We start from the raw sequence: 25,587 nt of genomic DNA on the forward strand, positions 1-25,587 counted from the left end.
AAGAACTTGGACATCTGGGATGTGCGGGAGTGGAATGTCTTATCGTGGGAGCAGATGCGGCGGAGGCGGAGGAATTGGGAATAGGGGATGGAATTTTTGCAGGAGGGTGGGTGGGAGGAGGTGTATTCTGGGTAGCTGTGGGAGTCGGTGGGCTTGAAATGGACATCAGTTACAAGCTGGTTGCCAGGCAACCAGCTTGTAACTGATGTCCATTTCAAGCCCACCGACTCCCACAGCTACCTAGAATACACCTCCTCCCACCCACCCTCCTGCAAAAATTCCATCCCCTATTCCCAATTCCTCCGCCTCCGCCGCATCTGCTCCCACGATAAGACATTCCACTCCCGCACATCCCAGATGTCCAAGTTCTTTAAGGACCGCAACTTCCCCCCCACGGTGATTGAGAACGCCCTTGACCGCGTCTCCCGCATTTCCCGCGACACATCCCTCACACCCCGCCCCCGCCACAACCGCCCCAAGAGGATCCCCCTCGTTCTCACACACCACCCTACCAACCTCCGGATACAACGCATTATCCTCCGACACGTCCGCCATTTACAATCCGACCCCACCACCCAAGACATTTTTCCATCCCCACCCCTGTCTGCTTTCCGGAGAGACCACTCTCTCCGTGACTCCCTTGTTCGCTCCACACTGCCCTCCAACCCCACCACACCCGGCACCTTCCCCTGCAACCGCAGGAAATGCTACACTTGTCCCCACACCTCCTCCCTCACCCCCATCCCAGGCCCTAGATGACATTCCACATTAAGCAGAGGTTCACCTGCACATCTGCCAATTTGGTATACTGCATCCACTGTACCCGGTGCGGCTTTCTCTACATTGGGGAAACCAAGCGGAGGCTTGGGGACCGCTTTGCAGAACACCTCCGCTCAGTTCGCAACAAACAACTGCACCTCCCAGTCGCAAACCATTTCCACTCCCCCTCCCATTCTCTTGATGACATGTCCATCATGGGCCTCCTGCACTGCCACAATGATGCCACCCGAAGGTTGCAGGAACAGCAACTCATATTCCGCCTGGGAACCCTGCAGCCATATGGTATCAATGTGGACTTCACCAGTTTCAAAATCTCCCCTTCCCCCACTGCATCCCTAAACCAGCCCAGTTCATCCCCTCCCCCCACTGCACCACACAACCAGCCCAGCTCTTCCCCCCCACCCACTGCATCCCAAAACCAGTCCAACCTGTCTCTGCCTCCCTAACCGGTTCTTCCTCTCACCCATCCCTTCCTCCCACCCCAAGCCGCACCCCCAGCTACCTACTAACCTCATCCCACCTCCTTGACCTGTCCGTCTTCCCTGGACTGACCTATCCCCTCCCTACCTCCCCACCCACACCTTCTCCACCTATCTTCTTTACTCTCCATCTTCGGTCCGCCTCCCCCTCTCTCCCTATTTATTCCAGTTCCCTCCCCCCATCCCCCTCTCTGATGAAGGGTCTAGGCCCGAAACGTCAGCTTTTGTGCTCCTGAGATGCTGCTTGGCCTGCTGTGTTCATCCAGCCTCACATTTTATTATCTCAACATAATGTTAACCCTAATTTCTTTGTGCCTGATGAACGATGTGTTTGTCTAGAATAATTAGCTGAAATACATGTCTGTTGAATTATTCAATACCATGTTTTCCACTCCCAGATTCTTATAATACAGCAGATAATAGAAGCATTGGTGTAAAGATAAACCTAGTTGTTGTAGACAAACTCATACCGTGTACAAGCCAAAAATGTTCTCCTGAATTCACTGGCAGAATTGTGTTCCCTCCATTCCTTTTATACTAAAATATCCTCATTAACATTGGGATGATTAAAATGTCCTTTGATTATTTCCCTGTTGTTTTAGCATTTTCCAGAGATTCACTTCCACAATTGCTCCTCTACCTCCTTCCAATTGTTTAGTGATCTATAGTACTGTCTTAGTGTGTGACATCTCTTACATTCTTTAAATCAATCCATGTGGCCTCAGTTGATGACTTTTCTAATATATCACAAAAACTTCAGCCAAGGTTACTGATGCTCGTTGATTGCTGTGACTTGGGAAGGGTTGGTATGAAGTAAATTTTACAAAGGAAAGTACAGTGGCCAGAGACAGAAAAATCTGTGGAACACTTTATCAAAACATGTCCTGGATATCAACTTGAGAAGGCATTGAATATGCCAGAAGCAGTATGCAACACACTGATAACTGCAGGATCACAGAAGTCCATGGCAGTTGTCCTCATACACCCACTTCCTTCAGTTCATGTTAGTGAAAGTTGACAATAATTAATATTATGCGTACCTGGTAATAATGCTGCTAGGTGGATAAAATGGTATTTACACTGATTAAATTATTTGTAAGGCAGAGTCGATCGGTAATTTGCTATTCAGATATTGAGCCCTAATTAATATTCTACACCTGTTTCAATCAAATGCGAGTCACAGGCATTCATCACTGAGAAATCCTTAAGTAGTTACAAGCAAATAGGAAAGTGAAACAACAATACCAGCTATTCAAGGAATCAATGAAGATTTCTCAGGCTGACACCAAAAATTACAAGATGTTATCACATGTGGCCATGTATAGAGGAGGTTCGCACACTACAATGGAAGACAGCCCTGCTGAATTATTATACGGATGCAAAATATACAAGAAATTGTCAGAGATGACAGACATGAGTGTTGATCAGGAAATTCAAAATCGTAACGCTGAGAAGAAGGGCTAAAGTCTGATGTAATGCTCCATTATAAATAACTGCTGAGACAGGAGAGTCTGAGCAAATTAGATGCACCATTTTACCTCAAACCATATACTGTCATTGCCAAGAAGTAAACAGCGTAACTGCAACAAAAACAAAGTTGCTGGAAAAGCTCAGCAGGTCTGGCAGCATCTGTGGAGGAGAAAACAGAGTTAATGTTTCAGGTCCGGTAACCCTTCCTCAGAACTGATGGTGGCTGGAAAAAGTCAGTTTATATGCAGAAAAAAGGGAGGTGGGTGGGGTAGGGAGTAAATGATAAGACAGAGCCCAAAGAGCGAGAAAGACAGTTGGACAGACATAGGAGTTGCTAACCATCATGCTGGGAAGGTGAATAGTTGTTAATGGGGATTGTTAGTGATTTAAAGCAGGGGGTGTGTCATGGCAGACTGTGTGGTAACAAGGTCTGGTGTGTGGGGTGGAGGCCTGGGACATGGGGGAGTTTAGGCCCTAAATTTATTGAACTCAATATTGAGTCCGGAGGGCTGCAGGGTCCCCAAGTGGGAAGTGAGGTGTTGTTCCTCTAGCTTGCGTGGGGCTTCACTGGAACACTGTAGCAAGCTGGAGACAGAGATGTTGGCCAGGGAGCAGGGTGGTGCATTGAAGTGGCGGGCATCAGGTAGTTCAGGGCCTTTTTTGCGAGCAGAACATAGATGTTCTGTGAAGCGATCGCCAAGTCTGTACTTCGTTTCCCCTGTGTAGAGGAGACCACATTGTGAGCAGCAAATGCAGTAGGCTAGATTCTTGGAAGTGCAGGTGAAGTCTTGCTTCTCCTGGAAGGTATGTTTGGGCCCTTGGATACTGGGGAGGGAGGAGGTAAATGGACAGGTGTTACACCTTCGCCGGTTACAGGGGAAGGTGCCGTACGGCTGTGGGGAGGTGTTGGGGGTGAAGGAAGTATGGGCCAGCGTGTCCCAGAGGAAATGGTCCCTGTGGAAGGCGGACAAGGGAGGGGAGGGGAGGGGAATAGGTGTCTGGTGGTGGCATCTTGCAGGAGGTGGTGGAAATGGCGTCTGACAAACTTCTGGATGTGGATGCTGGTGGGATGGTAGGTAAAGATAAGGGGAACCCTATCGCTGTTGCGGGAGGGAAGAGAAGGGGTGAGGGCAGAAGTGCAGGAGATGGGTCGGACCCAATTGAAGGCCCTGTCGACAACGGAGCTGGGGACTCCTCGGTTGAGGAAGAAGGTGGACATGTTGGAGGCTCTCTTGTCGAAGTTGGCCTCAGCTGAACAAATGCAACGGTGACGGGGGAACTGAAAGAATGGGATGGTGTCTTTACAAGACGTGGGGTGTGAGGATGTATAGTCCAGGTAGCTGTGGGAGTTGGTGGATTTGTAATGGATATTAGTGACCAGTCTATCCCCAGAAATGGAAACAGAAATGTCGAAGAAGCGAAGGAAGGAGTCAGAGATAGACCAGGTGAAAGTGAGGGCAGGGTAGAAATTGGAGGCGAATTTGATGAAGTTTTCCAATTCTTGATGAGAGAGGGAAGCAGCACCGGTGATATCATCGACGTATCAGCGAAAGAGTTGTGGGTGGGGACTGGAATAGGACTGGAACAAGGAATGTTCCACGTGCCCTATGGAGAGACAGACATAACTAGAGCCCATCCGGGTACCCATGGCAACCCCTCTTACCTGAAGAAAATGAGAAGAGTTGAAAGAGAAGTTGTTGAGGGTGAGGACAAGCTCAGACAAGCGGAGGAGGTGGGTGATGGTTGGAGATGGTTCAGGTCTTTGCTCCAGGAAGAAGCAGAGAGCCCTAAGACCCTCCTGGTGTAAAGGGATTGCACTTCCATGGTAAAGAGGAGGTGGCTGGAGCCAGTAAACTGGAAGCTTTGAAACCAGTGTAAGGCATCAGATGAATCGTGGATGTATGTGGGTCGGGATTGAACCAGCAGGGAGAAGGCTGAGACAGTGTAGGAAGAGATGAGTTCTGTGGAGCAGGAGTAGGCTGAAACAATGGGTCTACCTGGACAGTCCTGTTTGTGGATTTTTGGCAGGAGGCAGAAGCAAGCGGTGCGGGGTTGGGGGACTATTAGCTTGGAAGTGGAGTGGGGGAGATCACCGAATGGAATGAGATCCATAACCATAGTGGATACAATGGCCTGATGTGCCATGGTGGGGTCATGATCTAGGGGAGGGTAGGAGGAGGTATCTGAGAGCTGGCGCTCAGCCTCTGCAAGGTCAAGGTCAGTACACCAGACAACAACAGCACCACCCTTATTGCAGGCTTAATGACAAAGTCAGGGTTAGACCTAAGTGCATGGAGTGCAGTCAGATCACAGAGAGAAGTTGGATTTGTTGAGAGTGGCAGTGAAATTGAGGCGACTAATGTCACGTTGACAGTTCTTAATGAAAAGATCGATTGCAGAAGTATAACTGTGCTGTTGCCAGAAATAACACAATGTGACAGATAATCTTCATATGTCAAACTGTCATGGTGACAGAGACAAAGCAGATGATGAACCAGATGTAGGTACCAGTGATCCAGACGCTCAAGTCAGCAGGATGTTGATAGCAACCAGGCATCTTTCCACACCAAGGGAAATACATTGGTTCCAGAGTAATGGTGAGTGGATGATGAGAATGTGATGATGAAAAAACCTGAGACCACAAGCAAATCATGGTGTGAGAGGCAGCTACCAAAGTGATGTGTAGATGTTGTGCAGTAATTATGTTCAAAACCAAAAGCACACGCACTAAATGCTGCCCCTGAAAGTAAATGTATTGTAAGAAAGAGAGTGAAACACTGAACAAACGGCAGATGACACATGGCGTTGCATTACACTGAAGTTACTTGACATTTGCAATTTATGGAATTTATTCATCCATTGATTATGGAAAGTAATGATTTGTAAAATTTGTTTGCAAAACATATTACAGTATGATTTTAAATATGAATTGTGAATGCCAGAAGATTGTGGATGTTTTTAATCCAATAAGGAGGTATGTCAGGATGATGGCTTGAGTCATGTACTTGAATAAGAAACTGAAATTACACAGGAGCCCACACAGAAAAGTTGGATGGCATATGTGAAAACAATGAGAAGCAGACACCATTTTTTAAAAGAAATGTCAAATTTGTTACTTCTAGTCCAATTCTTCAGCCTGGGGTGTAATCCAACCTATCCTGGTTGCCATCTTCCTCATGTATCATATTTTACAATTACAACTTGTTACAAAGCAGGCAGTCATTATTGAACTTAATTTATTTACACCTCCCTAACAGTATGCAGGGACGACACTATTAATATAAATCACCCTGCTCCCAAAGTTTCAGCAATATGCCAATCTCACCCAGTTCACTTCCTTGTGGGCCAGTAAATGTGGAGCTGGAAAAGCAGCTGATTAGACAGCATCCAAGGAGCAGGAGAGTCAATGTTGTAGGCCAAAACAGCCCAGTTGTGATGAAGGGCTCCGGCCTGAAACATAAACTTTCCTGCTCCTCAGATGCTATCTGATTGGCTGTGTTTTTCCAGCTGCACATCGCTTGTCTCTAGCTTCCAGTGTCTGCAGTCCTTACTGTCTCCAAGTAATTTCTTCACAGCTTGTGACACTTCTTGCTTCATATGTTAATTCAATTTTTTCATATTTCGATGTTCAGTCATTTTGATTCTTACATCAATCTTTTACTGAATGGATAGTCTCATAAGTAATTGTTGGATTATCTTGCCTGTGACTAATTGTAGCCAATTTTGGCTCGATCTTAATTCCCAGGCCAGCTGTCATCTACTGAGATAGTCTGGAGATAATTTAGTGAGCGTCTGTTCCCAGCATAGAATTATATTCGATGTGAATGCAGATTGGCTTGTCTCGAGCTGGGCCCAGGGCACAGACCTCAACGGTGCAGCACGGAGGACCGCTTTTCTGGGGCAAACTCAGGACCTGGAATTGATGGCTGCTACATCGGCACTGAGGATCAGTGACTCTGATGTTGATAGGTCTGGTACAGGTGGTGGCGAAGGAGTATCGGACCAGTGGCAAAGATGGTGTTTGAGGATCGCCAACTTTGCTGTTAGTTGGGTCCAGTGTAAATGACGGTAAAGTAGCTGCAGATGGATGGTAGTGCAGGTGTCATTGATGGTGATGAGCTGGCTCAGAGTTGATTAGCTCTCTCCAGGTTATATTTTTTCCCCATATTCTTCAATTATCCAAAAAACGGTGCTGGCCCGTGGTGACAAATGAAAGCTTTTCACTGCATTTCATTATATTTTTACTGTAAAATACATGTGACAATTAAATAAAAATAAAAATCACAGACAGAACTATAACACTATTGAATCAATTACTTGTGTTCCTGCCCAGTGAGTCACTGTTCTGAAATCAAAAGCTTATTGTGAGGTTACATCTATGAAGTTCACTATTTCTCCTGTCATTCCCAGTGGCTTGCAAGGTAGAAGAAATAACATACTAAGAAATTAACTAGATTTCCCATCCTCATACGATGAATGTGCAAACATCTAGCCAGGCTGGAAAACTTCATTCAACATTTAGCTAGATTTCAAGCACTTTCTAGGACTAGTCCTTCACTATTCACAATGTACTCCATTGCTGTAAATGATCCTGTATCAATATTTGTAATATTTAGAGAATAAAATTCTGTGTTCTTAAATTGTTACACGCTGTCCATCTGGTAAATGAGCCAGTTGTTGTTTTATTAAGCACAAAACCAGTTAGAACCACTTCCAAATCACAGTTTTAAACTTTGAATCTGTGTAATTTGTAAGAAACATAATTAATATGATTTGAATCATAAATCTACTTCAGCTCTTTTCTATTTTGCTAGCCAAACAGCAATCTAGGTTTTGAGAAATCTATGGTAAGTAAAAGGCACAGGATACTGGGCACCCTTAAGACCATAACTTATTCGAACAAAAATAGGATATTTGGTCCATTAATTCTGGTCTATCATTCAATGAGGTCGTGGCTGATCTGATAATCGCAAACTCCACTTTTCTGTCTTTTACCCATAACCCTGACTTCCTTTTACTGATTGAAGATTTATCTATCTTCGTCTTGTATATACTTAGTAACTCAGCCTGAAAACCCTTCTGTGGTAAAGAATTTCACAGATGCACTACTTTCTGAGAGAAAAAAATTCCTCCTCATCTCCACCTTAAACAGACCCCTTACTGTGAGATTATGCTGTCAGCTTCCCTTTATGGAAGAATTACGACTAATCGCTCAGCATCTTATAATGCAAAATTGTTCAAGACAAAATGTTTCCCACAATTTGGCTAACACTACAAACATTTCGCACATGACTATAATTAAGTTGCCACAGTTTTGTGGAAATTCAGAATTTCATTCCTGGCATTTGATGAAAAGATGGCCATTTTAAGATAAGTGAGAAATGGGCTCTTCTGGTTTGCAGTTCTGATGTAAGGCTGAATTCACACACAATTGACTACTTATAGCCAGAAGATATTAATGAGAAGGTTCTAAATTTAAAATAAATTCTCAGCGCTTCGCACTGGGTGTCACGGTGTTGTGTGATAGCTATAACAAGCTGTTTCCTGAAGGAATCATCACTCACATCAGTGTCTTTTTGTCAAATATCAAATTTTTAATAGGAGTTGGGAGCCAATCTGATCTTTCCTATCACACAGGCTACACCTTAATATGGACAGCATATTACTGGATGTACTCCAAGCTTAGAAATGAAAAGAGATCTTGACATAAATACACCAAAAGCCTGTAATCTAATCAGGCACATTGCCTTAATATTTACAAAGTTTTAAAAAATAATTCTGGATCTCACTGTCTACCAGCTTTGTGGGTATCCCTGCATCCTGTGGACTGCAGCAGTTCAGGATGGAAGTTTATTATTACTGAGCCTAGCCAGCAAAGCCCATATTTCTTGATGAATTTTTCAAAATCATAGAACTTTGCTGGAAATTCTTCAACTTTGAGTTGATATTATTTATGCAATGGTCTTGAAGGTTAAATGTTAGGGACTATCCTCAGAAACAAAGCTACCTTGCAGCGTACTGGAGTGGGTCAGTACACTATCAGCAAAAGAGCAATCCTCCAATTTCATCAGTGTATTGGACCAAGAGCTATGTAAGTGACAAAACAACAGTGTTGCATTAGACAGATTAATTGTGGCATTCAATACATTATCACATGGGTCAGCACGGTGACTCAGTGGTTAGCACTGCAGCCTCACAGCGCCAGGGACCCGGGTTCAATTCCCGCCTCAGGTAACTGTCTGTGCAGAGTTTGCACATTCTCCCCGTGTCTGAGTGGGTTTCCTCCGGGTGCTCCAGTTTCCTCCCACAGTCCAAAGATGTGCAGGTTAGGTGGATCGGCCATGCTAAATTGCTCGTAGTGTTCAGGGGTGTGTTGGTTATAGGGGGATGGGTCTGGGTGGGATGCTCCAAGGGGCGGTGTGGACTCGTTAGGCCAAAGGGCCTGTTTCCACACTGTAGGGATTCTAATCTAATCACATTACTGAAAAAAAAGTTCAGGATAAAGTATTCTTCTACAACTTTAACTGTCCAATTACATACACTGAACCAATTACATACACAGTATCATGAACACTTATGATAGATTTGGCAGCAAATTAAAATCTCTTTTTAAACATTGACATGCAGAAGCTTTTGAACATGATCGGCAAAACCAGCCAATTTATCCTGTGGATTTAATTGCTATTTGAAACAGAGTGTGCTTATTGACATGCCCTCACTGTGGTTGTGTAATGGAAATCAAGCACCACTATTCTTGGAGTTCTCATTAAAGCTAACAATTTTAACAAAGTACACAAAATTCCCCAATTTACCTTTCTCATGGACCCAAAAACATGGATCAGGGTGTTTCACCTAAAAAAGTTTGCAATTTAATGCAAATAAGTAGTCGTTTACCAATGGTTAGAATCTATGAACTATCAACCTATCCTACTGCTCAGCAGAACTCTGAACTCCTTACAAAACTACCGATTATTTATTCCAATTAAATAGTTGTTTTCAGGCAGTTGGTGCCTGACATCTACAACTGCTCACAACTGCACAAACCAATCAACAATCTATTGCTGGCCAAATCTCATTCTGTGGTGTCAATCCAAGCACAAACAACCACCTCCACTGCTTCAACAAAGCAGCAGAGTAAACACAGCTTACAAAGAGTTTCTGTAACTTCTTTTAAAATGTGCAGCATTTCTTTCCATAACCCTTGATTGTCAAATAATCCTTCACCTATTTCAGGCAATGATCAAAAAACCAAAAAGAGAAAGATCTGGTTTTACAATATCTCAAGAAGGATCACTTGACATTTGTAATTCAATGAGCTTTTCCACAAGAGATAATCAGAACCACATTCAGGATACCCTCTTTGGAATACTTCTCTTGTTGTACCAAACTTGTAAACACAGTGGCCATTCAACTGGATGGTTAGATTATTAAAAGCTAACATGGGAGCATGAGAGTTTGTCTTAGCAGTCATATTGAGTTTTGAATCATATAGAGGTAAGTCTAGCTGGGCATAAACATTTTGAACAGGGAACACAGGAGAACCTGTGATGAGAGTTCCAGGTACCATTCCCAAGTGAACTCAATGTGTGCAGCATGAGACGGCTGTGTTTTTTTCTCTGCCACCATGTTCACTGAAATGGAATCCAGGTAGTTCTCAACTGCTGGACCTTCACTCATTCCTTCAGGCACACTGTGTTTACTGAGTCCATCAATAAAGACAAACTCTGGCAATTCAGCTATTGAAGGCATCACAGCTGCTGAACACAACATCAACCCTTTACTCTAGACATGCAACACCAACTGTAAGGTTCTGTATGGGTCTGCAATAAAATTGAACCCCATCTTTAGGATATCTTTTATCCTCATCTGTGTTTACTTGTCTTATCTTGACATGAAGAGAAATGTCATTACCCAGAGAGTGGCTAGCCTTTCTCTACCACTGAAAGTGGTTGAGGTCAAAACATTGAATATTTTCAAGAAGGAGTCAGGTTTCGTTCTTAGGATGCAATGAGATCAAAGGCTATGGGGAGAAAGTGGCAACAGGGGATTAAGTTGGACGATCAGTCATGTTCATATTGAATAGCCTACTCCTGCTCCTATATTGTCTATATTTCCATTTTATCCTTTGTATTTACTTACTCAAGCAAACTTTCAGCAGTGTTTTGCAAAAAATAAGCATTATTTTGTTTAAGCTAAAGCTTTGCTGCTGGTTATTTTAAAATTTAATGAGTTGCAAATTAAAATGAGTTACACACACACACACACACACACAAACACACACACACACACACACACATAGACACACACTTAAAAATTCTTTGCACAATGATGCCTTTGAGGAAGTGCCTTCTATGTGGTTGTTACGTTACATTTCATGCTACAGAAGCCACAGCTGTGGTATTCCTAATCACTTTCCAATCAGCTTTTGGGCAACAGAATAATAAACTACTTCATAAGCACTGTATTTTTAACTAATGGCCAATATTAGTGTTACATTCTTATCAATGTATCTAACACTGGCAACTAATTGAGTGGGCCAAAAAAATGTTTTTTTTTCTCTTTGTCTGTCATTGAATGCCATTTGGAAATACCTAAATTAGTTGCAAAGTCAAATGTTTGTGGAAATTATTCTATGCATGAGTGGCCAAGAATAAAGGAAATAAAAGTATATCTATCCATCAGTACTGTAATTATTTAATTATCATTCCTTCATTTACAAGAGAATATTCAGAACTTGTGTCTGAAATTACAAACCAAAACAACATACAGAAATGTTGGCGTCTTATAAATAGCAAGGCTTGTCATTTTGTGATATAATAGTCTCAAAATTAATAAGAAGTCAACTTTCCAAAAGTGATTGTCCACATCTTGAACCTATTGAGACAGTTAACTGTTTGAAACATTTCTTCCTCCTAAACATTTGTGACAATATGGCTATTTGTTCAAGTGGAATTGCATCAGCTTTTTCAATACTTCTGTTCATTTAAGCTACGCATGTAGGAGGTAATTTTCAACTTAGGAATGTGTATAAAATTGATGACTTCTCATGAAAGGTCATCAAGCTACAATGCCAGTTGTTTCTCCACCTACAAAATCTGCAAGATTTGTTGAATATTTCAAGTACTTTTTGTTCCTATTTCAGATTTTCAGCAACTAGAGTATTTGTTCTGACAATTAGAAAAGGGTGGAATTGGATTGTCCTTTTGACCATGATTGATTGCCATGGCCAGATTAGAGAACAGACTGTGTTGTTGGAAGAGTGTTGTGTGTGTGTATTAGTTTCATACTTTGATGATCATTTAAACCAACTTTAGGATTAGGGATAGCTATAAAGGAGAGCTGGTTGCCATACTTTCCATATTACAGAAAGTTCCTGACTTTGACATTAAATAAGAGTATGACCTCACAGCAGTTTCATAAGAAGTTAAATTACCTCATGTGAGTGGTCAAGGTCAGTGAAGGTACCTTCAAATTGCATCTCCGTCCACTGCAGTACCACCACTGCTCATCGATTAGCAAATCTGAATCTCAACTTCTAGATATTCCACCTCAGCCTCAGGATCCGTCCAAAAATCCCAGCATCACATTCACCTCCTGTTGCTTCGCCTCTAGCTACTCAAATATTGTAGCTAAATCACCAAAACAATGTACACCACAACAAACATGATATGCTTCCCTCCGACTTACAGCACAAGGTGGCATTTAACCCTCGAAACAGAATAGAACTGGTGGAGACTAAGATGCCTGAATTTTCCAGCTTGAAAGAGGAAATGGTTTTCTGAATGATGCAGTCAAGTGAGGAACAAAGAACAAAGACCAAAGAAAATTACAGCACAGGAACAGGCCCTTCGGCCCTCCAAGCCTGCGCCGAGTCCATGGCATCTGGTGTTGCTAAGAGATTTGGTAATTATGTATTCCTGCACTACACTCAATTTCAACACCTGACTGGACTGCATCCAACTACATGACACAAAAGGCAAGCTGCTAATTACACATATAACACACGCTTTACTTCCAGGCACCTCCCTTCACACCAACTTTCCCCTTTCTGATTGCTGTTCTAAGACCCCTGCCAGAGAACACACAGAAAGAAAAATATACCAGTATAGCACTGATAGAGAGGACCCTGTGACTTGATCTGACATTGTGAGATATCAGTTTGGGTGTTGGTAATGCTCATACCTTAGTGGTTATAGACAGCATCAGAAACTATGGGTGCAAAAGGTCTGAATTATTTGGAGGACAGGACACTTTGTACCCCAGTTCACCTGCATATGAGTATGTGGACTTGTCACTTGCAATGTTGCACAGTAATATCACTAAAGGGGACTTAGATGAAGACTTCAAGGATAGCATTGAGGGGAACGCTGGTGCTGATGCACAACCAGATACTACTTGCCCTGGTTGGCTTGCTCTACAGTTTTCTATTGATCAAGTAGCATGCAGAACTCCAGCTCCAATATTATTGAAGGCATCACACAGAGCCTGGAGCCTGTACTTTCCATCTTAGCTGTGGTAGTTAACTCCATGCCAATCCTAGTGGATGCAGCAAGTGGCCATCATCTCCACTTCCATTGCAGCATAACTGGAAGCCACCCAATGATCCAAGCTTGGTATCAAGGAGGCTCAAGTTTTTACCATGGCGATTGTGCAGCACAGTTCTCAGAGGGACAGCTTTTCACAGCAGTCTAGCAATCTGGTGAGCAGCTGATTTCAAGGAGGTCCTCTTCCTCTTCATCCTCCCCATGCTGTCCATGTTGCAAACTCTGCTCCGAAATCTGGTATATTGCAGACCTGGGCTACTGCCAGTGCAGCCCCTACACCTGCTACAACCTGTGTCAGGATAAGTCACAAATCCTTCTTCCCTGTGACAACACAGCAGCACTCACTCTCTAATTCAATGACATAGCAGAACACCTCGAAAGAAACTCCATAGTGCTTCTAGGAACTTTGCAATTGCTGATATTAATCTAAATTGCTTCCAGTTGATGACTATGTCTTTAAATAAAGCTGGTTTGGCAGAGAGGGTTTCCTTTTGCTGCTGAGTAAATGCTCTTTGTTAAGCGACAAGAATGTGTGTTCAGTGGCCCAGTATTGCTCAAGTTCAGCGTATGTGTGTCAAATGATACAGAACAGCTGATGGACATCAGGATTTGACCAGCTTAGATATCTTTGGCACACACAAGGTACACTTACACAAGGGCCTGTGCCAGTTTGTGTAGAAGTACACTTACATGGCATGAAGTCTCCAGCTTCGATCAAGGCAGCTCAAATAGTACTGCAAAGCCACATTTTACAGCTTTTATATTTTAATAATGTAAACACTTTGGTCATCATTTAAATTATGAATTATCCCTTTTACTACCTGTGTCGGAATTTAAGGGGCCTCCTCCAAAGCTGCTAAACCAATCGTTAGCTGTAACAGCAACACAGGGTAACTAAGCACCTCCTCACAACTGTCCTGTGCCTGCTCCAGTTGGGTTCTTGCCATTTGCAAAATCAAAGTTATAAACATTTTTGTTGTCAGCTTTAATTTATTTCATCTTTTTGTTGGATAACTTGGTTTCAAATGAATTAAAGATGTAATTGTATTTTGAAAATGATAAAATGACTTGGGCAATTCAATCCGATGAATGAATTTTATTTCCAATAAAATCTGTTCATGTTCGCAGTGTACTAACTGCAGCCTTGTAAAGATTCTGATTGTGAAGACAAAGGAAAACACAGAGCAAGTAGTGATATTTGAGACATTAAGTCAGTCTCTCCACAGACTCTCATACAACTCACTGTTATGTAGGCTGTACCAACACATTGAACACCCCAGGGAAAGGCTCCACATCTTTTGTCCAAATTCATATTTAGCAGAATACATTGTAATTTTAATTCACATTATACATTGTTGGCTTGTTCTTTTCGGTACATGACATTTTCATAATCCAGCATCTTAGGAACAGCTTTCATGCAGCATTCAACTAACAGTATCAGTATTTATTTTGATAATAGGGTTGTGGTGAATGCTTTCCAAACTGGACCAAAATATACAATATTGCCCCCTGGACACTGGAAGCAATGATCATTTTGATATGGGTCAATTCCCTGAACTTGGACATTAAAATTTACAGACAATGTAAAACTAAACCTGAAAAGATGACAGAATTAGATTCAATGATAAATTTTAAAATGGAATTGAATAAATCGCCGAAGACGAAGATTTTGCAAAATCATGGAAAAAGGCCTACTCTTTGAAACGGTTGGAATGGGATAAGGGTCTGAATTGCATCCTTGCATGCTCTATGTTTGAAATAATCTTGTTTTTTTCAGTATGTTGATCAACATGCATCAAAGCATATGCTTCAGTAAACTCCTGACAAATCCACCTGTAGTATTATTTCTGAGATACAGCGCACATCTTCTCCTTGTTGGGACAGGTTCGCTCACTGAAACCCACATGGCTAAGGTATTTGGGATTTCACAGTATGCACTGACGTTCTTTTTGAATTTAAGAGTTAAAACATGATAATTTGCCAAAACAGGTACAGATATGCTTTGCTGCACTCACCCGACTATGAATACTGTGCCCATTAAGGCATTGATGCACAGGATTATTTCAGAGCTGATTTAGAAGATTCACCATCACTCGAGATAGTTCTAGCCTTCCCATGTTGCATTAGTGAGCCAAGATGATTGATAAATCAGCAGCAGTACACTGGAATATTGTGAAATCATTTGGCTCAGGTATTATATTACCACAGAGGGGTGAACGTGATACTTGTCTTCTTTTGCGAAGTACATCATCTTAACTCCAACTGGCTTTACCAAGCTCTTTCCCAAGAAAGGGGGAAAATAAGTTATTCACACAGCTGGCAATTGCGGGCTGCAGTCCCTTCAAAAGTAGCAGCAATTACAAGGACTCCAACAGTGGAATGGTGAACAGCCATCATCCTTCTCATGGCAGCAGGAGTAAAAACTCACAAAATAGCAGCGACACACCTGGCAAGTACAAAGCTTGAGCAAGAACCTTGCAATCTAACTACAGCAGATACAGGACTGAGAGAAGATAGCATGTTGCAGCTGTAGGAATTGGAGCTGGCATTCTGACCTTCATCATTTCCCTATCAGTGATGTGTGAGTCCTTAACATGCATCAACAGAGGACAGCTTGTAATGCATCAGGTATCTTGGTAATCTAATGTTCAAATCCTGAGCACAGGCTCACTCATCACCAAATGTCTAATACAGATTACAGTTCCTGATGTGCAGAGACCTGGAGACACATAGAGCTGATTGTGCTTCCTGTGACACTGAAGCAATAGTTGATAGGTTTCAACTATTTTTTGTTTTAACTATCCATCAATCTTAAAAAGGGATTTTGTACTTAAATATATCAAAGAGTGCTTGTGTAACACGCCTAGGCATTCTAAGACATTTAGGTGCCCATTTGGATGAGTATTCTGTATGACATAAGCTTAACTGCTGCAATTGAAAAATAACGTCAGAAAGATGAGAATCCCTTCAACCTTCCTTGGAACAGTTTGATAGGCAGCAAACATCAGAACTCTGAGGGACTGGCATCAGTTATGAACTAGGAGAAATATTCTTAATATTTTCTAAACAATTCCCTTGAGATCTTCTTGTGGACTGTAGAAAGATTAATAAATATCTTTGTGGGCACTTACTTACACACCTGACTGGATAGTCCATCATTCAAGGCAGTGAGTAGATCACAATGGATTCCTAAAACCACAGGATCAGCAGTTCTAAGGAGCATTTTAATTCACCCCAAAATGTCTGGAACAGGCTGTTGAGATCGCTTCCTTCCATAGCCTGCAGTCACACCATACTAGGGGCTTTCCACCGCACTGAGCTGACCTTAATCGGGCTTGCAAACTACTGACCGCCATCTGTGACAGGCTGACCACATTGGGCACCAGTCAGCCAACTGCCAGTCACCCTGGTCCAGTCTCCCCTAGCCTGCTGACCGCTGGCCGTGCACTTCACTCTGGGTCACCAACCACTGGGTATCCACTTCACTCTGAGCTCTCATATGGTGCACTGCCACACTCTCCCTCATTGGCCATCCATGCCTGCTTACTCTGAGTAAAGACCTCCTTCTACTACTCTCTTTTCTCTCCCTCACAGCCTTTAGTATCATCACCAGCTCTATGTCTGAAAATTGTTGTCATACCTTAGGTACGGGTCACTGGCTTTCCTGCCACATTGTGTAAATTAAGATTTTTGTAATTAGACACTGTCCAGTCACAGCTGTGTGAAATAAGCTACAGTTAAGGTGAATGTAGTGAGTTGAAATCAGACCTGCACTTGAGTTGTCCCACCCTTGTGACTATTGGCTTCCAAAATCACTTGCATAGAAATTGAGTAGTGGACCCTTTAATCCTGGGTCTCATTTCTGTTTCTCCCATGGGTGGTATCGACACTAATTTCCATTTCTCACCTCTGCAGTGAGAATCCAGACTTTTCAATTAGTCCTTATGACGTCACCCAATACACCCAATTACAATATTAATGTTTCAATAAGATCAGTTCCTAATTTTTATTATTTTCAAGAAAGAGATCAATTCCTTTCTGATATTTGATTAAGACAATCAATGAAACAGAAAATGATAAAATATTCTGAGGCCATACCAGTAAATGTAGAGGAGATGTGGTTGGACCTTTAGCAGAAATCTTTTCCCAGAATCCTCTTCTTACATAGTGGACTGTCGTTCCAGCAATGTTAAATGCTCCTGGATGTTCAATCTTCCAGTCACTATTAATGGAATGTTTGCTGGCATCTCGGAGAGCTGCAAGTATTAACATTTTAAAGGATAAATATTCAGTGAGAAAAATAGAAGAAGAACTAAGGATGACAGAAGTCTGTCAACAGTATTCACAGATCTTTTGGTTTTTAATAACAGAAGCCTGGTCTGTTATGATCACCGAAAAGCATTGATTTGTTAATATTGGTGAAGCAAATAATTTGGGAAGAGAACAAATAGGTTCTTCCAAGTAGCTGTGTCTTTGGGGACGCAGTTAGGAACCTTTTTTTTGTTACCTTCTTTACATTTATGACTTGAAAGCAATGAATGACTTGAGGTTGGAATTGAAAGGAATAAAAATGGACAGAAGTTAAAAGGACCGCTGACTTGCTATCACCTGTTTTAAATTGTTACCAAAACTTGAGATCGACCACTAAATGTTTTTTTCTAATTATGAAACTGCAACTCATAAATGCACAAGAAGTATTAAGCCTCTTAATATTACAAATTTAATTATTACCAATTTAAATTTTCTTCAATGTTATTTCCCTCATTATGTTCAATAACGTCATGTACAATGTTATTTCCCTCATTATGTTCAGTAACGTCATGTTTACTGATTAATCCTCAAATTTGAAATGTGAGAATAAACTAATACACATTTATCTTTGCAGAAAAACACCATGTAAAATTGAATAAAATGATCTCAAATAGCCTACTTTTAAGGGAAAAAATGCATTTATAATTTTATTCCTTTATTGACCTGTTAAGATTATAGTTTTATTTAAAGTTTCAAAACAAAGGGTTCTTCTAAAGCTAAATGTAGCTGATTTCTTGGATTCCAATCACTGTTTATTGCAAATGTTTCAGTTTCTTGCATAGGCTATGAACAGAGGCTATTTGGTGGTCGAGGAGTTTCGAATTCTCAGTCTAGTATCTTTGTCTCTGTTCTCTCCTTAAGAATTTTTAAAAAATCTCAGATTCATAAGGTCCAAAATAAAAAGAGGATTGTCTGAATATGGCAATCATAATGTGAACGTACAGGACACCAGACTTATAGCATGTTGCAAAAGGCTGAGTTTAAAATATAAACAGAAAATTAAACACAAGGTCTTTGTGATTTTGCCAGATGGGTTGATTGACCCTCTCGGAAGTGGTTTTCTATTTGATTTAGACTGCTTTGCCAACCACTGTTCTTAAGTATGTTCAAACTGGGATACCCATATAACATCTCATGCTGATACCTGAGGAGCTGAGCTTTACATGTGATCATCACTAGCTGATTGTAAAATTTGTACCTTTGCTAAATTTAAATTTGCACTTCCAGACAGAGGCTTCAGATTACTGATTTTAAGCATGCAAGAAGTCACTTTATCCTGTGCCAGTCCTAGAGTTTTAAATACCATGCTCCATGTAAAACTCTTCAAATACACTGTACACATTTAATTACATTCGCTTTAATCAAAGCCTCACGTTACTGACTTACATGAAACAAAAACCATGCAGTATTAATAAAGATTTGTATATTACTGAAAACACTGACAGAATGTTGAGTCTCCTCAGTAAATGCTCTTGGCTCCTTTTATTCATTTGATCCAATTTTCTGGATATAATTAAAAAGAGGTTCCTGACAAGGCTGTGTTCATTGGACTTTCGGTACGGCCAGGAAGAAACAGCAAGCAATAAAGTAAAATATGAAATGCAGACATTAGTAGATAAGAATCTGTACAACAGTTGACTCCTAACCTCCCCACTACCTAAAAGGAAAGTTAAAAAGTTTTACGTATCTGGATCTAACTTCAAAAACGCCATGTGGAGTTTCCAATATCAACAAGCTTAAATGTTCTTTGTGACTTTTTGTTTAAACTAATCTGAGCACAAGAACTATAGTGAAATGTAATATGTTGCAAATCTCCTTCAAAACTGCATACTTTAAATGAAATCTGAACACCTCACTATTAATCGAATGGTAAATTGTAGCCTCCCTTCAGTTTGTTATTTATTTGTTTCTAAAATTGTATATGTGTTTTCCAAATAAGAAGAAATGGTTTTAATGGACTATTTTACCAACAAAAAAATTAAATTGACTCAACTTCCGGTGAAAGATGACTAGCATTACCATAACTTCCACATTTGGTGACAAATGGAATTTGGCCTAGTAATGGCACAGGCAGCATAAGTTTTGGATTGTAGTACATGGGAGGCTAGCTCAGAGTATATGAAAATTGTTAAGCAGTGAGACGTACGGAACAGTCGAGCTGAGTCAGGCAGAATTGGTTATAAAGGTGGAAAAGGTACCCTGCGTGATGGTGCAGACAAATCGTTGCAGGGTCAAATATGACACAAAGGTTGGGAAGATCCTGCTTCAGCCTTAGACAGTTACAAGGTACAGTGATGGGATTGGTGATAGGAACACAGGAACAGGATTAGGCCATTCAGCCCCTCAAGTCTGTAACACCACTCAATAAGATCATGGCTGAAACGTGGCCTAACTCCACACACCTCCTTTGGTCCATTACTGTTAGTACATTTGCTTAACAAAAAATTATCTATCTCAGATGTAAAATTAACAATTGATCCTGCATTCACTGCTATTCTTAGAAGAGAGTCCCAAACTCTTCCATTCTTTGTGCGTAGAAGTGCTTCCTAACATCGTTCCTGAACAGATAAGGTCCTAATTATTAGGAAGCAGAGTTTGTGGCAATTTCTGATAACATTGGTTTTGAGGCTGCTACATATTTCATTGTGAGAGATTTCTGTTGATCCAGTACTGATATTGAACAAACAATCTGATACTTTAGAGATAGTGGTAAGGTCTAGAGAGCTGGTTGTGATTCGGGTGACAGCAGTGTATATGTGAAAATGGATGTGGTGTTAGTTTGTACAATCCCCCATTTGTCATTGTTTCAGCAGGGTTAGAGGAAATACAAATTATGTTGAGGGCCTTGTTCACCTGCTTCCTGCCACCTTCCCCCCCAAATCTTGCCCCCACATTATACTCGGTGACAGGGGTGACTAAAATCAACAGGCCTACCACCATATTTAAATAATTAAACAAAGGTCAGTTAAGATTCTGGTGAGCCTACAGAACAGGATAATTAGCTGCCAATGCCAATATGTGGCTACGAAGGGCAGGCAGGAGTGAAGAGTGTTGTTGTGGTCACAACTTATAAAATTGAAAGCAAGGTGAAGGTCAGCTCATGAGTGCCCTATGAGCATTGGGGCACCTTCTCCTTCCTTCCTCATCACCTGTTCTCTAAAAACTGCATTTTTCTTTAATTGCTGACTCAAAGTAGTCTGTCTGAAACATCAGCCACCTATGAGGAGGTCATATGAAGAACATACAACATAGAACATAGAAAAGTACAGCACAGTACAGGCCCTTTGGCCCACTATGTTGTGCAGTGGAATAATCCTAATCCAGAAATAAAATAACCTAATCTACATTCCCCTCAATTCACTGCTGTCCATGTCCATGTCCAGCAGTCGCTTAAATGTCACTAATGACTCCGCTTCCACGACTACCACTGGTAAACTATTCCATGCGGTCACAACTCTCGGGTGAAGAACCTCCCTCTGACGTCTCCTCTATACCTTCCTCCTAACACCTTAAAACTATGACCCCTTGTGGCAGTCAATCCTGCCCTGGGGAAAGAGATTGAGAAAATCCACAAAAATAGATACTGAAGGGACCTTTATAATAACGTGCTCCTCTTGGATTTTCCTTCTTTTAAAAAGTGAAAATGTAAGCAGTGAAGCCCCAAGCAACAACAAATTACCAAGGTAACTGTGCGCTGGTTTCTCTTCAACGACTCGTATCCTCCTTGCTCCTGCAGGTATCACCAAAGCTTCCACATAGCCTGTAAAACAAAAAGAATTTACAATACAATGAATTATCTTGCTATGTATCAATAAACTGAGTGTATACTCAAGGAGTGCAAGAAAAAAAGCTTTTATAATATGTCTCTCTTTCTTCAAGAAGTGTTCTGCGCTACTAAACATTTATTTATTCTTTTCCACAGATTTTTTTTTCTGATAACACTACCAATTAAAAAGTTTTGAGTGCAGTAGAGGCCCTGCTACTATTGATTAGGAGCTTGTTTCGACTGTGCCGAGAGTTCTGTGGTGCAGGGTTTGGTCTCCTTATCTCAGAAAGGATACTATTGCCATTGATCGAGTGTAACAAATGTTCAATGGACCTAATCCTGGGATGGCAGAACTGTTCTGTGAAGAGAGCTTGGGGAAAATCAGGCCTGGGCTCATAGAATCCCTACAGTGCAGAAGCAGGTCATTTAGCCCATCAACTCTGCACTGATGCACCGGAGAGCATCCCACCGAGACTCACTTCCCTACCCTATCCCCATAACCCTGCATTTCTCCATGGCTAATCCACCTAGCCTGCGCACCCCTGGACACTGTGGGCAATTTAGCATGGTCAATTCACCTAACCTGCGCATCTTGGACTGTGAAAGGAAGCTGGAGAAAACCCGCACAAACGTGGGAAAAGCATGCAAACTTCAACACAATCACCCGAGGCTGGAACTGAACCTGGGTTCCTGGTGCTGTGAGGCAACTGTGCTAATCACTGAGCCACCATGCCACCACAACATTTCAGGTCCAGTGGCCATTCTTCACAGCTGTGATCTCTACAGTGTGATTTGGGCTGGATAGCTGACAGTTTGCACAAACTGACCAGTTTAAACATTTAGACAAAGCCACTGAGTGGAAAGAGGCCATGTCTTTAGAGTTGTGCAGCATGAGAGGTAATCTCATTGCAACTTACAAATTATGTAACAGGGGGTTGTGGATAGCATGTTTAGCAAGTTGGTCACACCGCAGATTTGGATTGCTGAAGGAAAGGGAATGGGTGACCAAAAGGCAGAGAAAGAGCAGGAGGGCAGTGCAGGTGTTCCCTGTGGTCATCTCCCTCCAAAACAGGTATACCGTTTTGGATACTGTTGGGGGAGATGGCTCACCAGGGGAAGGCAGCAGTAGCCAGGTTTATGGCACTGTGGCTGGCTCTGCTGTACAGAAGGGCGGGAAAAAGAGTGGAAGGGCTATCGTCATTGCAGATTCAATTGTATGGGGAGTAGATAGGCGGTTCTGTGCTCGAAATCGAGACTCCTGAATGGTATGTTGCCTCCCAGGTGCACAGGTCAGGGATGTGTCAGATCGGCTGCAGAACATTCTGAAGGGGGAGGGCGAACAGCCAGTTGTCGTGGTGCATATAGGCACCAATGATATGGGTAGAAAACGGGATGAGGTCCTACAAGCAGAATTTAGGGAGTTAGGAGCCAAGTTAAAAAGTAGGACCTCAAAAGTAGTAATCTCAGGATTGCTACCAGTGCCACGTGCGAGTCAGTGCAGAAATGAAAGAATAGCCAGGATGAATGTGTGGCTTGAGAGATGGTGTAGGAGGGAGGGGTTCAGAGTTTTGGGACATTGGGACCGGTTCTGGGGAAGGTGGGACTATTACAGATTGGATGGTCTACACCCATGTCCTTGGGGGTGCTTTTGCTAACGCTGTTGGGGAGCGTTTAAACTAATGTGGCAGGGGGATGGGAACCGAATACTGGACAGGTTATTGGACAGAAAGGAGGTAGTAACTAAAGCCTGTAGGGAACTAGATAATGAAGTTAGCGTGACTAAAGGGAAGGGTAGGCAGGAGGCAGGTGATTAACAGAAAGGGACAGGTGGTCTGAGGTGCATTTGTTTTAATGCAAGAAGTGCAGTAGATAAGGCAGTTGAGCTTAGGGCTTAGATCGGTATCTGGTAGTATGATGTTATTGTTATTACCGAGACTTGTTTCAGGGAAGGGCATGTTTGGCAACTAGATGTCCCAGGATATCGATACTTCAGGCAGGATAGAGAGGGAGGTAAAAGGGGTGGAGGAGTTGCATTACTGGTCAAAGGCGATATCACAGCTGGACTGAAGGAAGACACTATGGAGGACTCAAGCAGTGAGGCAATATGGGCAGAACTCAGAAATAGGAAGGGTGCAGTAACAATTTTGGGGCTATACTACAGGCATCCCAACAGTGAGCGTGAGATAGAGGTACAAATATGTGAACAGATTATGGAAAGGTGTAGGAGCAACGGGGTGGTGGTGATGTGAGATTTTAATTTTCCAAACATTGACTGGGATTCACTTAGTGTTAGGGGTCAAGATGGAGCTGAAGTTGTAAGGAGCATCCAGGATGGTTTTCTAGAGCAGTATGTATGTAGTCCAACTTGTGAAGGGGCCATACTGGACCTGGTGTTGGGGAATGATCCTGGCCAGGTAGTTGAAATTACAGTAGGGGACTACTTTGGAAATTGTGACCACAATTCTGTACATTTTAGAACAGTCATGGACAAACATGAGAGTGGTCCTAAAGGAAGAGTTCTAAACTGGGGGAAGACCAACTTTACCAAAATTCGGCAGGAATAGGGGAATGTAGTTTGGGAGAAACTGTTTGAAGGTGAATCAACATTTGATATGTGGGAGGCTTTTGAAGAGAGGTTGATTAGTGTGCAGGAGAGACATGTTCCTATGAAAATGAGGGATAGAAATGGAAAGATTGCGCAACCATGCATAACAGGTGAAATTGTGAGACTCGCTAAGAGGAAAACGGAAGCATACATAAGGTCTAGGTGACTGAAGACAGACGAAGCTTTGGAAGAATATCGTGAATGGAGGACGAATCTGAAACGAGGGATTAAGAGGGCTAAAAGGGGACATGAAACATCTTTAGCAAACAGAGTTAAGGAAAATACCAAAGCCTTTTATTCACATATAAAGAGAAAGAGGGTAACTCGAGAAAGGATTGGCCCACTTAAGGACAAAGAAGGAAAGTTATGCGCTGATTCAGAGAAAATGGGTGACATTCTTAACGAGAACTTTGCATCGGTATTCACCAAGGAGAGGGACATGACAGATGTTGAGGTGAGGGATAGATGTTTGATTAGTCCAGGTCAAGTCGGCATAAGGAGGGAGGAAATGTTGGGTATCCTAAAAGGCATTAAGGTGGACAAGTCCCCAGTCCCGGATGGGATCTATCTCAGGTTATTGAGGGAAGCGAGAGAGGAAATAGCCGGGGCCTTAACAGATATCTTTGCAACATCCTTAAACATGGGTGAGGTCCCGGAGGGCTGGAGAATTGCTAATGTTGCCCCCTTGTTTAAGAAGGGTAGCAGGGATAATCCAGGTAATTATCGACCAGTGAGCCTGACGTCAGTGGTAGGGAAGTTGCTGGAAAAGACACTGAGGGATAGGATCTATTCCCATTTGGAAGAAAATGGGCTTATCAGTGATAGACAACATGGTTTTGTACAGGGAGGTCATGTCTTACCAACTTAATAGAATTCTTTGAGGACGTGACAAAATTGATCGATGAGGGAAAGGCTGTAGATGTGATATACATGGACTTCAGTAAGGTGTTTGAAAAGGTTCCACATGGCAGGCTGATGGAGAAAGTGAAGTAGCATGGGGTCCAGGGTGTGCTAGCTAGATGGATTAAAAAACTGGCTAGGCAACAGGAGACAGACAGTAGTAGTGGAAGGGAGTTTCTCAAGTTGGAGACCTGTGACCAGTGGTGTTCTACAGGGATCTGTGCTGGGACCACTGCTGTTTGTGATATATGTAAATGATCTGGAGGAAGATGTAGGTGGTCTGATTAGCAAGTTTGCTGATGACACGAAGATTGTTGGAGTAGCCGATAGTGAAGTGACTGTCAGAGGTTACAGCAGAATATAGACAGATTAGAGAGTTGGACAGATAAATGGCGGATGAAGTTCAATCCGGACAAATGTGAGGTGATGCATTTTGGAAGATCTAATTCAAGAGCAAACTATACAGTAAATGGAAAATCCCTGGGGAAAATTAATGAACAGAGAGATCTGGGTGTTCAGGTCCATTGTTCCCTAGAGGTGACAATGCAGGTCGATAGGGTGGTCGAGAAGGCATACGGCATGCTTTCCTTCATCGGATGGGGTATTGAGTACAAGAGTTGGCAGGTTATGTTGCAGTTGTATAGGACTTTGGTTCGGCCACATTTAGAGTACTGCGTGCAGTTCTGGTCGCCACATTACCAAAAGGATGTGGATGCTTTGGAGAAGGTGCAG

General features: G+C 42.2%; 1 protein-coding gene across 1 annotated transcript in view; it reads right to left on the reverse strand.

The window, feature by feature from the left end:
• The window catches only part of LOC125450680 (A disintegrin and metalloproteinase with thrombospondin motifs 19-like), a 456,336-nt gene that overhangs the window by 118,910 nt on the left and 311,839 nt on the right, over positions 1–25,587 (reverse strand). Inside the window, exons 16-17 of the mRNA XM_048526734.2 lie at positions 21,264–21,344; positions 17,372–17,529 (exon numbers count right to left, since the gene is read on the reverse strand). Coding sequence (XP_048382691.2) covers positions 17,372–17,529; positions 21,264–21,344 — 239 coding nt within the window. The remainder of the gene's footprint in view (positions 1–17,371; positions 17,530–21,263; positions 21,345–25,587) is intronic.

This window comes from Stegostoma tigrinum, chromosome 3 (assembly GCF_030684315.1).
Source record: "Stegostoma tigrinum isolate sSteTig4 chromosome 3, sSteTig4.hap1, whole genome shotgun sequence".
In the NCBI taxonomy this organism is placed as follows: Eukaryota; Metazoa; Chordata; class Chondrichthyes; order Orectolobiformes; family Stegostomatidae; genus Stegostoma; species Stegostoma tigrinum.